This window comes from Balaenoptera borealis (assembly GCF_965194805.1).
Source record: "Balaenoptera borealis genome assembly, chromosome: 10".
In the NCBI taxonomy this organism is placed as follows: Eukaryota; Metazoa; Chordata; class Mammalia; order Artiodactyla; family Balaenopteridae; genus Balaenoptera; species Balaenoptera borealis.
Genome location: NC_138874.1, coordinates 55,652,007 through 55,667,218, shown reverse-complemented (window position 1 = coordinate 55,667,218; position 15,212 = coordinate 55,652,007). Strand labels below are relative to the sequence as shown.

Here is a 15,212-nt window from a genome sequence, read left to right as displayed (position 1 = left end):
CCCAGCCAATCGGGCCGGGCCAGTTGGGGCTTAGCCAATCCGGCCGGAAGAGGAAGACCTGGGATAGTGCCTGCGCCTCTCGCTGCCAGCTTTGGGTGGCGCTACGTGGGGTCAGCTGGTGCCGGCCGCGGTCCTTGCTCGCTCGCTTGTTCCACGGGAAGCCCCTGGTGTGCCGGCCCCGAGGTCATGGGGCGGCAGTGGGGGCCAGCCATGAGGGCGGCCGAGCAAGCGGGCTGCGTGGTGAGCGCCACCCGGGCCGGGCAGCCCGAGGCGGGCTCGTGGAGCTGCAGCGGGGTGATCCTGAGCCGCCGCCTGGGCCTGGTGCTGTGCCACGGGGGCATCTTCACCCCCTTCCTGAGGGCCGGCAGCGGGGCGCTGACCGCGGCCGGCGCCGCCTTCCTGCCCGGCGACAGTTGCGGCGACGACCTGCGCCTGCACGTGCAGTGGGGCCCAACGGCCGCGAGTCCGGCAGGTCGCGCGGAGCGGGGCCGCCCGGGGCTGTGCACGCCCCAGTGCGCCGGCCTGGAGCCCGGCCCGCCCGCCCGGTTCCGCGGGCGGCTGCTGCAGCCCCCGCGCCCCGCCGAGCTGCTGCTGCTGTTGAGCTGCCCGGCCTTCCGGGGCCACTTCGCGCGCCTCTTCGGCGGCGAGACGGCCAAGCAGTGGAGCTTCGCGAGCGCCGCACCGGACGACGAGGTGTCGGAGGAGGAGGAGGAAGACCAGCTGAGAGCGCTGGGCTGGTTCGCTCTGCTGCGCGTGCGGCCGGACCCGGAGAAGGAGGCGGAGGCGGAGGAGCGCGGGCCGGTATTGGCCGTGGCGCCTCTCGGGGCTGTGCCCAAGGGTGAGCCGCTGCTGGCCTGCGGCTCCCCGTTCGGGGCCTTTTGCCCCGACATCTTTCTCAACACGCTCAGCTGTGGCGTGCTCAGCAACTCGGCCGGCCCGCTGCTGCTCACCGACGCGCGCTGCCTGCCAGGCACCGAGGGCGGCGGCGTGTTCGAGGCGCGGCCCGCGGGGGCGCTGGTGGCGCTGGTGGCGGCGCCCCTCTGCTGGAAGGCCCGCGAGTGGGTGGGCCTCACGCTGCTCTGCGCCGCCGCCCCTCTCCTCTGCGCCGCCCGAGCGGCCCTCTGCCGCCTGCACCCCGGCGCCGCCGCCCTGGCCGCCTTCCTACCGCATGAGATGGGCGCCCCGTGGGGCCTGCCCCTCCGAGACCCCGGACCCCCCTGGGCAGCTGCGGCCGTGCTGGTGGAGTGCGGTTCCGTTTGGGGCTCCGGAGTGGCCGTGGCACCCCGCCTCGTGGTGACCTGCCGGCATGTGGCCCCTCGGGAGGCGGCCAAGGTCCTGGTGCGCTCCACCACCCCCAAGTAAGGCCCACAAGGTTGCCCCCACTCCACTCCCTCACCAGCTGTCGTATCTGGATCCCAGGTCTCAGGTCATAATCCTGAGGATTATGGAGGCCTTCTGGTTTCACGCTCATGCTTGGTGGTGCAGTGTGGATAGAGACCTGGGACCCTCCCCTCATCCTTGGCACCCAGAACCCCAGAGTAGGGGGTTCTGGACCTCCTGGCAAGGGGTGAATGGGGCTTGGGCAAGATGACAAGCAACTCTGGGGAACTGTGGGGTGGTCCAGCATCCCTGGCTAGGCATCTTTGAGCTCCCCCTCCCAGTCTGAATTCCTTCTGGGCAACTTCTCTGTCTCAGCCTTGCACCCACACACCAGAGGCCCTTGAACAGAGTCTTCCTAACCCTGCCCTCTTTCCCCTGAATGCCGTAGTGAAGCCCCAGGGGCCCAGGATGCTACCCTCCTGGGTTAGGAGAGAAGCCTGTTACTCTTACTTGATTTATCTCTTAGATCTTAATCAGCTTCCCTTCTGGATCAACATGAACAGATATGCGGTTCCACCTAATTAGAATATGGGAGTGGGGGCCAGGCAAATATAGTTTGAACAATCATTGAATGCTCTTGGCAGCCAGGTTGGGACTTCAGACAGTCATTTGTTCCCTCTCTGCAGGGAGAGCACTGTTGCCCTCCTTTACTTTCACTTGCTGTGACAGTGGAGACAGCAGCCTTGGCTTCCTGGTTTGGTTTTCTAATACATGTTCTGTTTCTTCTGTAGTCCCAGGTGCTTGACTTAGGCGAAAGCAAACACTATAGCACCTTGGTGTTAATGCCTGTTGTTCTGTACCTGGCTCAGCCTCTCAGCCCAGACCTTTCCAGATGCCTCTATTGAACTCCTGAGGTTAACCCAGCCTGGCTTTGCCACAGAGTCCCCTCTGGCAGCCACCTGGACAGCCATGACTTTATAGGGAAGACTGATGATGAGAATTTTCCTCTGTGTGTGGTCCCCAGTTCCTCACCCCTCCACCTACCCCCGCATACTCTTGGTCCTAGGGAACCCAACAGGTCTGCTGGAAGCTACCCCTGTAGAGTGTGTAGTAGGAAGACCCTGTGTAATCTTGGGCAATTTGCTGAATCTGTCTAAGCTGCTTTCCCATGACATGTAAAGTCTTGGAACAGCCTGCCAAGTAGTAAGAGCTATAGAAGTGCTGGCATTTATGTAAACAGGGACCCAGAGGGATGAATTCGTATGATGTCTGCCCCCGCAACTGACAGGATTGTTGGTATCAAATGAGGCAGTAAAGGAAAATGCTGAGAATGCTTGCCCTGGCTCCTGCCACTAACTGTGTGACCTTGAGAAATTACTCAACCTCTCTGGGCCTCAAATGCACCATCCAAAATGGAGATAATACCAGTGCCTAGTTCATAGGGCAGCTGTGAGGACTAAATGAAATGATGTCCATAGAACATTAACGCCAGGCCTGGCCCACAGTGCCCCCTAGGTGTCAGGTGTTTGTGATGACGGTGAGGCACAGGAAGCTTTACATAGAAGTACCCTGCAGCTGGTAGAGCATGTTTGGAAGTTCCACTGTGGATGTGCCCAGAGTTGCATGCTGGTATGTTTCAGGGCTGACACCAAATCTTTTGAGTCCCAAGTTCATGACTTTTACTGTCACTCTCATTATTTTGCTTCCTCCCAGTGCTGAACGTTCGGAAAGCTAGCCTGTCATTTTGTTTCCCTTGTTCCCAGGAGTGCCGTCATCTGGGGACATGTGGTATTTGCCACCCAGGAGACATCTCCCTATGATATAGCAGTGGTGAGCCTGGAGGAGGACCTAGATGGTGTCCCTGTACCTGTGCCCGCTGAGCGTTTCCATGAAGGTAAAGGACAGAGGGGTTCTCTGGTCTGGGGTGGACCTCAGGAAGGAAAGTCAGTGTTGGGCGCTCTAACCCTGCAGATCAGGGGCCAGTCCCCCAGGTCAGCTCCCTTCCCCACCCCTGCTGGAGTAATGAGTCAGGCTGGCACCTTGCTACATCCTGGTTACAGTGCTTTGGCCGGAGTTGCTCTTGGAGGCCTCCCTGCTCACGCCCAGCATGCCCAAGGTCCTGGGGGGCATGTGGAATTCCCAGCGACGGGTAAGGCACGCCTTTTTCCTGAGGCCCCACAGCAGTGTAGTGTGTTGAGCCTTGGGGGCTCCTTATAACACTGCAGGCTGGTCTGAGAGATGTGTACTTCTGAGGCTCCAATGGCATGATTTGAGTAAAAGGCTTTGTGACGCTGCCACAGAAGTACCAGAGGTCTCGCTTTGTGGATGTCGTATGCTATAACGTAATAACGAGGATTACAAGCTCTCTGTGTTGGCATCTTCTGCCACTTATTAGCCCCGTGTCCTTAGGCAACTTAATGAACTCTGCCTCAGTTTCTACATCTGTAAAATGGGGATAATGTTCCCTACTCCTGGGCCTTGTGAGGAGTAGGTGAGATATTGTCTGTAAAGCACTTGGTGAAGGAAGGTGGTGCCCGCTTTGTAGTCATCATCACCATTTTATTTTTACCAAGAGACTTCTTAGTCTCAGGAGGTGGGTGTTAATTTCACAAGCATTTATTGAGCCCCTGGCTAGGTGCTGGGAATCCTAAAAAGTGACTACCCAGTCCAGCAGGGGAATGAGGGCTAGAGAACAGCCTGATGCTGAAGAGAAGTGGTTGAGCAGATACAGTGCTGGGAGCTCAGTGGAGGTCCCGGCCTATTCCTGTGGGGGGCCTGGGGAAAGTTCTCATGGAGGCAAGAGTATCTGAGCAGAAACTCAAAGGGCAGAGAGGGTTTGGAAATTTGGAGAGGACAGGGAGGGGGTTGGGGAGTGTGTGAGTCCTGCCAGACAGAGGAGGCTCCCCAGCTTAACCCTTCTTCCCTCCCTGACAGGCGAGGCTGTCAGTGTGGTGGGCTTCGGTGTCTTTGGCCAGGCCTGCGGGCCCTCGGTGACCTCAGGCATCCTGTCAGCTGTGGTGCAGGTGGATGACACACCAGTGATGCTTCAGACCACGTGTGCTGTGCATGGTGGCTCCAGTGGGGGACCTCTCTTCTCCACCTGCTCCGGGGACCTCCTGGGTAACCAGCTCCTTGGTCCTCTCCCAGCCTTCCCCTTGCCAGAGCCTCAGTCCCATCCTGGGAGTGCTTGGTTTCCAGCCCTGGGAGCCACCCTCTGTCTGGAAAGATGGTGGGCCTTATGCCCAGAGGTAGTTAGCCAAGGTTTTCAGGCTCTTGTGCTTCTGAGGGTGGAGAGGGACAGATGCTGAGCTTGGGGGGAAGAGATCTGGGTTCTGGTCGCTTCTCTGCCACTGAGCCACTGCACAACCTTGGGTAAGTCACTTAATGTCATTTGATCTGTGAGACTCAGGAGTTGGATAAGTCCAAGGGTCACAAACTCAAAAGCCTACAGAGGCTGGGCTGGTAAAGTGAATGAATGAGTGAGTGAGTGAGTGAGTGAGTGAAGACAGCAGTGAGTGGAGGGCAAGGGGGAACTGGGGTGAACACCACTCAGCTCTAGCACATTGTTGCCTCATTACAAAGATATGTGGGCCTAACGCTGGCTGACTTTCCAATTTTTCACAAGGAGCTGTGAACCTTTTTTTTTTTCAGAATTCCTAACCACACCCCTGTGAGAAACGAGTTTACCAGCTAGAGAAGAGTGTTTGAGCATGTACAGTTCTTTTTATCTTTAGCCTTAAAGTGTCCAGTCAAAACGCTCTTTTCCAAAGTTTCTTAGATTAGCTCCTTCCCCTTCCCCTTCAGTATAGTTATGTGATTCATTTGAACTACAGTTAGGTACATTTGTCCTAGTCTGCATTCTATTTTTCTCCCATATACTGGTTGACCTTTTAAAAGATATATACAGATAAGTGGACACAGAAATAAATATAGATGTGTGTATGCATGACTTAGTGTGTGTGTGTGTGTATATATATGTGACTCCTAGCTCAGTCTGCTGAGAGGGGCTAGAAGCAGTGACATCCATTTGTAATGAACACAGCGAGAGTTCAGATCTTGGTTTCTAAGAGTCATTCTCTAGGGCTGCCTTGTGGTGCTGGAAAGGAGGGAGGGGTAACAACAACAGCAGCAGCAGCAAAATGATGGGCACGTCAAATGTTGAAAGAATCAGGAGCTGACGTGAAGGAGCTCCCACTGGAACAACTTGAGCAGCAAAACAAATAGTAGTAGTTTTGGTTTTCAGAAGAATTCCCATTAATGAATGTAGAAGAAATGAGGGAAATAGAAAATCACTTATTAGGACACCCCAGTAGGAACTGCTGCCGACAGGATCCATCGATGGATGCCAGAATCAGTAGGCAAAAGTTCAAGTAGAAACAAGATAACTGCATAATCCTAAAATATTTCGTACTTACCAAGGGGGTAATAGTAAGTCTACAGCGGAGAAACCTGGCAGATACCACCCAAGTAATGAAGGTTAACATCGCAAGCAGTGCTTATAGGCAGCACACATTTCCTGATAGGATGCACTGAAAAGGACACATGGCTTCTATGGTTTTCTTCTCAATAATGTATAACCTCAATCTTATCATGAGAAAGCATCAGGTAAACCCAAACAAATTGAGGGACATTCTACAGAATAACTGACCTGTACTCTTCAAAGTGTCAAGGCCATGAAAGATAAGGAGAGACCGTGGAAGTGACCCAGATGGGAGGAGACCTAGGAGACATGACGACTAAATGCCATGTGGGATCCTGGATCAGAAAAAGAGCATTAGTGCAAACACTGGTACATCCAAGTGAGTTCTGTACTTTAGTTAATAGCATTTCACCAAGGTTGATTTCTTGGTTTTGATGAATGCTGTATGGTGACATAAGGAAAAGCTGGGTGAAGGGTATACAGGAACTCTGTACTATTTTGGCAAGACTTCTGTTAAGTCGAAAATTGTCTTCAAAAAATTCATACACACGCACTGAGCAGGCCAAACAAAAGTTCTGTGTGGGTCTGATTCATTTATTCAGTCACTCAGCTAGTGTTTGTTGAGGTCGTCCTCTGCCAGGCACTGTTCCGGGTACTGGGGAGACTGCATGGACAGAACACAGCAGTCCTGCCCTCATGGAGCTGAAAGACAACAGAAGTCGGAGAGAGGGATAACAAAACAAGTGAAACATGGGGTATTAGATGCTGATAGTGTTGGGGAGAAAGTAAAGCCAGGAAGGAGGACTGAGGCATGAGGAGCCCGTGTCCATGAATGAAGCCTGGTGCCTGTCACTACGAGGGGGGCTTCAGGCAGGGCTAGGGCCTCCAGGGTGGAGGTGAGCCTCCCTCCCCTGTCCCCTGGCTCTCACCCTCTTTTCCTCTCTGGCTCCTGCACAGGCATCGTCGCCAGCAACACCCGGGACAATAACACGGGGGCCACCTACCCCCACCTGAACTTCAGCATTCCCATCACGGTGCTCCAGCCGGCCCTGCAGCGGTACAGCCAGGCCGGCGACCTGGGCGCCCTCCGCCAGCTGGACCGCGCCCCCGAGCCGGTGAGGGTGGTGTGGCGGCTGCAGCGACCCCTGGCAGAGGCCCCGCGGAGCAAGCTCTGAAGCTGTGGCACCGCTCTGGAGAGAAGAGCAACCATCTGATGCCATGGGGAGTGCGGGGGCTGGTGGCCTGAGGACCCTGACGCAGCACACCCCAGCCAGGCTACATCCCCATCACCACCCACCTTGCTCAGCTCTGGAGTCTGGACCAAGCTTCTCTTTAGCCCCCATGGATCTCTTACCTGGCAGCCCGTTTTGGGGTGCTTTCTCAAGCCGCCACCTCTCTCTGCCCCCGACACTAGGCTCAGCTCTGTTCTTTTCCCTTCTGGGGAGCCCAGTACAACCGTACAACAGACAGATCTGGTCCTGACAGACAGATGTTGGCTGGAAGGCAGGCCCGGCCATGGTTCCCTGTCTCCTGACGGTCACTGGCCGCCTGCGGCGGCGGCTTCCCTGGGGCCTTGGCTCCTCTCTGCTCTCGGTCAGAATGGGGCTGACAGAGCACTGGGGCTTCCTCAGAACACCTCAGCAGAGAGGCCCTGCTCTGAAGACCAGAGGCGGAAAGAAAAGAGCATCTTCCTGTTCTGCTGGACCAGCGGTGGCGTCCCTGGAAGCCAGGACTCCCGGCTATTCATATGTCAGGTGCCCTGACCTGCAGGGGCACGCTGACACAGTGCCTTAATCTTCTGGCCCGTAAAGTAGCTCTCAGGGGTCGGGGGTGGGGACGTGGGGGGAGGGGTAGAATGTGTCTGGTTGGGGTTTGGGAATAAACAGGACCTACGAGGGACAGGACCTACTTCTATATATCAGCTTCTTTTTTTTCCCTCTTTGTTTTGAGAGTTGAGTGGGGAATAGGAAAGCACCAGGCACAGAAATATACCTTTCCGTCCTGCTTTCTCAGGGGGGGTTTGATCTCACGGGACACTCTTGCGCCAAACTAGTCCTGGTAGCTGGTCGTGGTGCCAGTTAGCACTGGGTGGGGCTTGCAGATCGCAGATGGTGGTGGCCTTGGCCTGGCAGCAACTGTTTACAGGCTGCCCGGATGGGCCCAGGCCTGTGCCAGGTCCTGGGATGGATGGGAGCTGGGGAGTTCAAGGGTGAATGAGGCCAAGGCAGGCCCTAGGAGCTAAGACCAACCCTGGGAGTCAGGAGCATGCACTGTGTGTCCAGGGCCCCGCCTGTGCAGGCCGTCAAGAAATGATTGTTAAATCACTGACAGGTTGAATGCCGTTTGGGAATGACTGGGGGAGAGGGGGCTAATCTAAGCAGAGAGAATTGCTGTGAGTACTTTGTTTCTAACATGTGTTTGCTGAGCGCCCACAGCTCTGGGCAACCACAGAACACCCCTGAGACAGTTGTTCTTCTCTGTGTGGATTAGGAATGGGGCCAGAGGGCAAAGTTAGCTTGAGAGAAATCCTGTAGTAAATTTATGGATGTGGGGAGAGCTGAGTTCTGACTTGGCTGCAAGTGGGAAGGGGAAGATTTATTCCAGCGTGTGTGGGTACCGAGGAGCTCAGGCTATTCTGGGGAGACTGGTGTGTCACCCCATTAGTGGAATGAGCAGGGCGTCTCTGTCCTGTTCAGGTGGAAGACCGTGTCCAGGGGCCCAGAGCAGGGAGGATCAGGCAAGGATTCATCCAGCTGAACCCTGAGGGGAGAGTAGGTGTTTACCAGATGGAAACAGGAAACGGGGAGGGTGTCCAGATTGAGGGCAGTGGGAGCTGGGACAAGGAAGTGTGAAACTACATGTGTGTCTGGCCATGCTAAGTGGAGAAGAGATTGGAATGGAGGCTGGGGAACCAGTGACAATGGCCCTGGTGACGGGGAAGATGGCCAAAGCAGGCCTGGTGGGCATAGAGATCAAGCATGACACAGGAGGTGGACCTGACTGGATGTGGGGCAATGCAGAGAGAGAGAAAAGGGTCAAATGGTGCTGGGTCTCTAGTCAGGATAGTGATGAGTGGCTGACAAGTTTAGGGACGAGAAGTTCCCTTGGGTGTCTGTGGGATCTCAAGTAGAGAGGCATAGCAGGCTGTTAAGTGGATGAGTTAGGATAACGCAATAAAAGGTCCCCTCTTCCCCATCTCAGTGGCTTAAGACAATAGAAGTTTGTTTATTGCTCACGTAAAGTCCAAAGTCATGCACCCGACCAGGAAGGGGAGGGTGGCTCCCGTGCAATTGTGGTTGAGGGACCGAGCGCCTTCCTTCTTGCGGCTCTATCACTGGGTCTGGGACCTCAGATCCTCTGCCAGGTCTTCTGTACCTGGATGGTGGATGGGGGAAGAGAGAGAGGAGAAGATATTCCTGCTTCTTTTTAAAAAAATGATTTTATTTTGAAGCAGTTTTAAACTTACAGAAAAGTAGCAAGAATCCCCACACACCCTTCCCCCAGACACCCCATACCATTTGTGCCATATGCCCCAGAGATGTTCTTTGTAACAAAGAGACCTCATTTAGGATCATGAGTTCTACCCACTTGCCATGGCTCTCTCCCCTTTGACTTGGAGCAGCTCCTAAAGCTTTCCTTGAGTTTGATGCCCTTGACCTTCCTGCAGAAAACAGGGCAGCCATTTTGCAGAATGTGCCTTAGGTTGGGTTTGTCCACACTTCCTCATGATTAGATTTGGGATACACATCTTTGGAATATAACATTAGTGATGTTGTCTTATCATCATGTTCTACTGGGTGGCGCATGATCTTTATTTGTCAAATTACAGATGATAACCTTGATCATTTGAGTAAGACGGTGCCTGCTAGGTATCTCCACTGTAGAGTTCCTTTTTTTCTTTGTAATTAATAAGTATTTGTGTGGCAATATTTGGAGACTATGTAAATATCCCTACCCCACTTTCATCTACTGTGCTTATCACCCACTGATGTCCCTTGGCTGAATAACTTTAATGTTTGCCAAATGGAAATATTTATTTTCATTTTTCCTCCTACATTTATTCACTGGCTTTCTATTGTAAGTAAAAGCTTTCCCTCCTCTCTGTTTAATTATATCTGTGTGGAATCATGGATTCATAGTTTATTCAATGGATTATAATCTATTGTTATCATTATTTTGATGCTCCAATTGTCCATATTGGCCAGTGAGAGCTCCTTCAAACTAGCTTCTGTGTTCTTTTGACATCTCTCCATCATTCTCTGAGCACTTCCTTCAAAACAAAATGTTCTAGACTTACTTAGTACTTTCCCTGGAATCAGCCACTTCTCCAGGGTCCTTTTTACTAGAGAACGGTATTTAGAAGCAAAGATCTAGGTACTAGGTGTGCTTCTTACTCTGAGGTGTTGCTGCTCCCAGGCCCTCTCCGTAGACAGACCTTACATCTATATTTATTTCTATCTCTATATGTTGCAAGCCATGCCATGCGTTAACACTGATAGTTCCAATTTGATACCACAAGTTCAATACCATAAAGTTCATTCTAGCTCTCCCCTTTTCATATGGGTACCTCCCTCCTGTCAGTGAGAAACACGGCTGCATTATCCTCAATATCCTCAATCCTTAGCTTGTTTGCTCCATCCCTTGCATGTGGCTAGTCTTCTGACCCCATCAGGCTGCCCCTGCCACCCTACTCTGATGCTGCCCTTATACGGGTCACCATTACTGCTCCGCACAAGCCTGCCTCGTGATTTTTTTGACTTCATTAGGAAGAGGGAAGAAAGCCACCCTTGCTTCTTAACTGCTTCAGCCCAGAAGTGACACATACAACTCCTGCTCATGTTCCTTCCGTGAGAATTTGGCCCCGGCCAGAAGCAAGGGGGGGGTGGGGGGAGATGGGCAACGTAGTCCCCGGCAGGGCAGCTGCTCCTCAGCAGGACCCCTATGCCATAGAAGGGGAGAATGACCTTTGTGGAGAGCTGGCTGGCTGTGCCAAGCTGGGTCTTGTTTTAGTGCTGCTTTAAGAACAAAAACTCACTCGTATTACCAAAATCAAAGTAGGTTTAGTGTTCAGACCCTCCCGCACAGGTGCCAGAAAGCTCCTTGGCCTGGGGAAGCTCTGGGGGCCACTAGGTGTGAATGATGACTCAGCATCCCTCTCTGCTTTATTCCCTCTCTTCTGGCCTCCTGGGCGCTCAGAGTCTCTCCTTCCTCGTAAGTGCAGTTTGGCCTTTCTGGCCCTTCTCTCCATGACCTTTTATCTCTAGATCTCCTTGTCACATGCCCCATTATCAAATTTCCTCACTAAATGCCCAGAGAGCAAATATCTGCCTGAGCCCATCATCTTCTCATGCCGTGCAACATCTGGGGCCGCTGTGGGAGCAAGTGCAGTGAAGGGCCTGGGGCCACCGGTGTTTAAGGGACAGAGGCAGAGCCGGAGCCTGCAAGGGGGCTGAGAAGAGACAAGCAGAGGCACAGGAAGAAAACCAGGGAGGCTAAGACCTCGGTCAGCAGGGCAGACACCAGAATCTGTTTTCCTCTCTTCTTTCTGGCAATACACTAGACTGCATCTCCTGGCCACCCTCACGGTCAGGTGTGTCCGTGAGTTCCAAAGGGCAGAAGGGAGGTGCGCCACTTCCAGGCCTGGCCCATAAGAACCTTCTACCTGGCCTTCTCTGCACCCTACCCCCTGCCCCTGGTGGGAGTGGAGGCATCCCTTAAAAGAGACCTTGGAAGCCACTTGTTAAAGATGGCCTCTTCAGTCTGGTCCCTGGATGATGGTGTGGATGGGGCAGCCTCATTAACCAGTTCACTAGCCTGTACTGAAACCCAGGCAAGTAATGTACTTCTGTTGTATTTGAGCCATTAGATTGGGGGGGTCCATTTGTCACAGCAGTAGAACCTATCCTCGTGAGTATAGTTTTTCCCTAGCTGGGAGCACTATGCCAAACCACATGTAGAGGGAGAGAAGAAACAGGGGGATGCCCCCCTGTCGTTGAGGGTTATGAATTTCACTAAAACTGACCAGGCTCTTCAGATGAAGTTAAGAGTTGTCTCTTCCTCAAGTGGGCATACAGCTTCTATTTCTCTGGGCCCCTGAGTTGATCCCACTACCTTGGAGCTCCTCCCAGCCCTGGGAGCCAGCAGTAGAGTCACCTGTTGCTGCCAGGGAATGTCTTCAGGCCTGGCTGAGTGCCAGCAATGTTTCCTCCTCTTAGCTTCTGTGATGTTAGACAATCTGCCTGCCATTCCTACTAATCATTAAAGTTCCGCAGAACTACCAACATTACAGCATCCGAACCGTATCTCCCTGCTACCCCTGGCACCTGGACATTCAAAGATGAAAGTCCCTTGTTAGGCAAGGAACCCTGATTTTCGGTGCCAAAGCTATGAACACTGTTGAGTGGGAAGAGAGGAGTGATGTGGGGTGTGTCTGGGAAAGGGCCAAGAGGGGTTGCACTGAGATCCTCTCCCCTCTCTTGAATCAAGGTGTCCTCTGGTTGCCAAGAAGGTGCTGAATGACAATCAGACGCTTTCCATGGTTTTCATGGTTTGGGGCAGGTTCTTGGAGATGGGCCACACCAGCTCTACAAGCCATGCCTCGAGCCCAGTATGGGCCACTGCATGCCTCTCTCTCCTCCCTCCCAGCTTCAGGTTTGTGCTGCAATTTTAAGAGTCCTTCCCTTGTACCCTGCCGATTGGAATCCACTTCATCTGTCTCGGCCCAGTTCCTCTGCAAAACTCCCCTTGACTTTCCCAGGCCCCAGGGCTGTGTCCCTGCCCTGGGCAGGCTGTAGCGCTCTTATTCACCTCTCTGTCTCCCACAGGGCTAGGGCATATGCTCTGTAAGTTTCTGATGCTTGCTTGACACACCATCGAGACTCTCCTTTGCCTGCTCAGCGACCTCCGGCTCCCTTAGGAGCCAGCTTTTCCGGCTTTAGGGTCAAAGCCCAGCTCCTCTCCTTTAGTAGCGGTGTGATTTCGCCTAGGTTATTAGCTTATGAGTTTCAGTTTCCTCATCTGTGAAATGGAGATAATAAAACTTACTTTGGAGGACCCATGTGTAAAGTAAATTTGAGAAGCTATCCAAAGCACTTAGTCTGTGTTCAGTAAATATTAGCTATTACGTTTCTAAGAGTACTGGTGGGATTGTTTCATCAGAAACGAATCATTGTTGTTACCCGGGGCTGGGTGGAGGGAGGAGTGGGGAGGGACTGCTTACTGAGTTATGGGGTTTCTTTTTGGAGGGATACAAATATCCTGGAGTTAGGTAACGGTGATGGTTGCATAGCCTTAACCCCACTGAGTTTTACACTTTAAACACTTTTAAAAGAATGAATTTTGTGCTCCCCTGGTGGCGCAGTGGTTAAGAATCCGCCTGTCAATGCAGGGGACACGGGTTTGAGCCCTGGTCTGGGAAGATCCCACATGCCGCGGAGCAACTGAGCCTGTGCGCCACAACTACTGAGCCTGCGTTCTAGAGGCCACGAGCCACAACTACTGAATCCCGCGAGCCTAGAGCCCGTGCTCCGCAACAAGAAGAGCCACCGCAACGAGAAGCCTGCGCGCCGCAACAAAGAGTGGCCCCTGCTCGCCGCGACCAGAGAAAAGCCCGCGCGCAGCAATGAAGACCCAACGAAGACCCAAAGCAGCCAAAACTAAAATAAATAATAATAAGTAAAAAAAAAAAAAAAGGAGTTAATTTTATGGTATGTGAATTATATCTTAATTTTTAAAAATCATTTAAGCAAACATTAGTGAACTCCAGGGGAACCAGGTGCTGGGGTCAGTGCCAGATGCTGGGGACTCAAAGTCCAGCAAAGCAACATCTCTGCCCCAAAGAGCTAGTCGAAGGTGGTGGTAGTCCTCGGTGTTAGAGTTTAACCCCCACGCTACTTTCCTCTAGGGGTTTCAGGAGGAAAACATGGAGATAAAAGCTATTTGGAAGTTTGCAAACCCAGGACAAATGAAGGCTTGTGGGCTCCTAGGGCATCAAAGCCGACCTGTGGCTCTCTGATGGGTCCCTGTTATGCAGGGTTAGGATGGGCAGCGCCTGTGGGCTCTCAGCACCCGCACTCTGGCACAGTTGCTCTTCAGTGGTCTCAAGGCCTGAGAGAAGGAGATGCAGACTCCCATGCCTCTGACCATATTCCCTCCTTCAGCCCACATTCACAGGGCAGAGTGCCAGCTGGATAGGAAGAGAGGCGAGGATTCCAAAGAACTGGAAGATGCACCCTGAGCTGTGTGGGCTAATAATGAGAGCGGGATGCTCATGGGAGGACACCAGCTCCTCTCCCAGCTTGAGATGACTCCAGGCACCAGTGTCTTCTAGATGGAATTGCTCACAAGGCTCCCTATGCCAGGGGTGTTGGGTACGAGGCCTTTGACCACAGCTTTTGGAAAAGGAACAGAAATGGCTACTTCTAGAATAAACATACATGAAAACCGAGAAGGTAAAGGGCACTATTCAAAAGAGCACTGGGCGGGAAGAGAGGAAGCTGCCAGTGTACTGTGTAGCCTTGGGCAAGCTTATCTCCCCGTATAAAATAGCTGTAATAAATGGCTGCTGTGTGTTCACTGCTGCTGTGTGCCAGGCACCATGCTAACACACTTCACATAAAAGATCTCGCTGAATCTCTTCTACAGTGATTCGGGTAGGTGCTAATATTTGCATTAAATAGGTGGAGATGGATTATCTGTCACCAAATTGGCTTGATCCTACCTCCAGGTTGTAGCTTGCATCAGTACATTTCTTGACAGATCCGAGTGCTTTCTTCTTCTCCCTGGACTTCCCTCCTGCCCAGTTTACCCAATTTCAGGCAGCCCTCCCATTCCCCTGTCTTTTCACCCTCCAACATAACTCAGACCTCACTCTTCAGCTTAAAACCCATCAGTGGCATTCCGTTGCCCTTGGGATCACACGGGCAGTCTTTACCAGCACCTGGAGGCTTGTGCCACCCTGCCACGCTGGGCCACTCTGTCCCCGACCACTTCTGCAATGCTCTGCTCTCAGCTATTTATCCTGCCTTGGTCTTTGCACACCCAGAGCATACTTGCTTTCTCTCTGCCCAGGGCTAACTTATCTTTGGAGAGAGGCCTTGGCACCCTTCTTTTGCCCCCGGTCTTTCTTACTGCAATTAGTGATACATATGTTTTATTGTTGTTTAGTATTTTTCCCTAGGCTATTACCTGGAGGAAAGCAGAAACCACGCCTGCATTGTTCTACATTTTACAACCCCTCACTCCCACCCCACGAGCCCAGCACAATGCCAGGCGTGGAGTAGGTGCTCAACTGGGTTTGCATTTTTGTTTATATGTGTGAAGGCTGGAGGCTGGTGATCCGTCCGAGATTGCACAGCCAGTGCCGGGGCCTGCGCTCTAAAGGCTGGAAAGGCGCCCGGCAAGGGAGCCGGACCGAACTTTGAGCAGAGTACGAGGGGCCGGCGCAGCGCGGGCGGCCTCGACAGTAGCGGTC

At 53.0% G+C, this 15,212-nt stretch overlaps 1 protein-coding gene across 5 annotated transcripts; it reads left to right on the top strand.

Annotated features, from left to right (window-relative positions):
* The first annotated feature begins 48 nt into the window (after nucleotides 1-48).
* On the top strand, nucleotides 49-15,195 carry TYSND1 (trypsin like peroxisomal matrix peptidase 1). 5 transcript variants are annotated; one of them, XR_014248982.1, is made up of 5 exons: nucleotides 49-1,358; nucleotides 3,084-3,214; nucleotides 4,255-4,440; nucleotides 5,984-6,119; nucleotides 6,698-6,835. XR_014248982.1 is itself a non-coding variant. In XM_082407299.1 (4 exons), the coding sequence occupies exons 1-4, from the start codon at nucleotides 187-189 to the stop codon at nucleotides 6,913-6,915; spliced, it is 1,707 nt and encodes a 568-aa protein (XP_082263425.1). In that variant the 5' UTR covers nucleotides 49-186; the 3' UTR covers nucleotides 6,916-9,849. The 5 variants fall into 5 exon arrangements, 4 of the variants coding, with proteins under 4 accessions (XP_082263425.1, XP_082263423.1, XP_082263424.1 ...); XM_082407299.1 differs by lacking the exon at nucleotides 5,984-6,119 and having other exon boundaries at nucleotides 6,698-9,849; XM_082407297.1 differs by lacking the exons at nucleotides 5,984-6,119; nucleotides 6,698-6,835 and adding an exon at nucleotides 4,972-5,975.
* The last annotated feature ends 17 nt before the right edge of the window (nucleotides 15,196-15,212 follow it).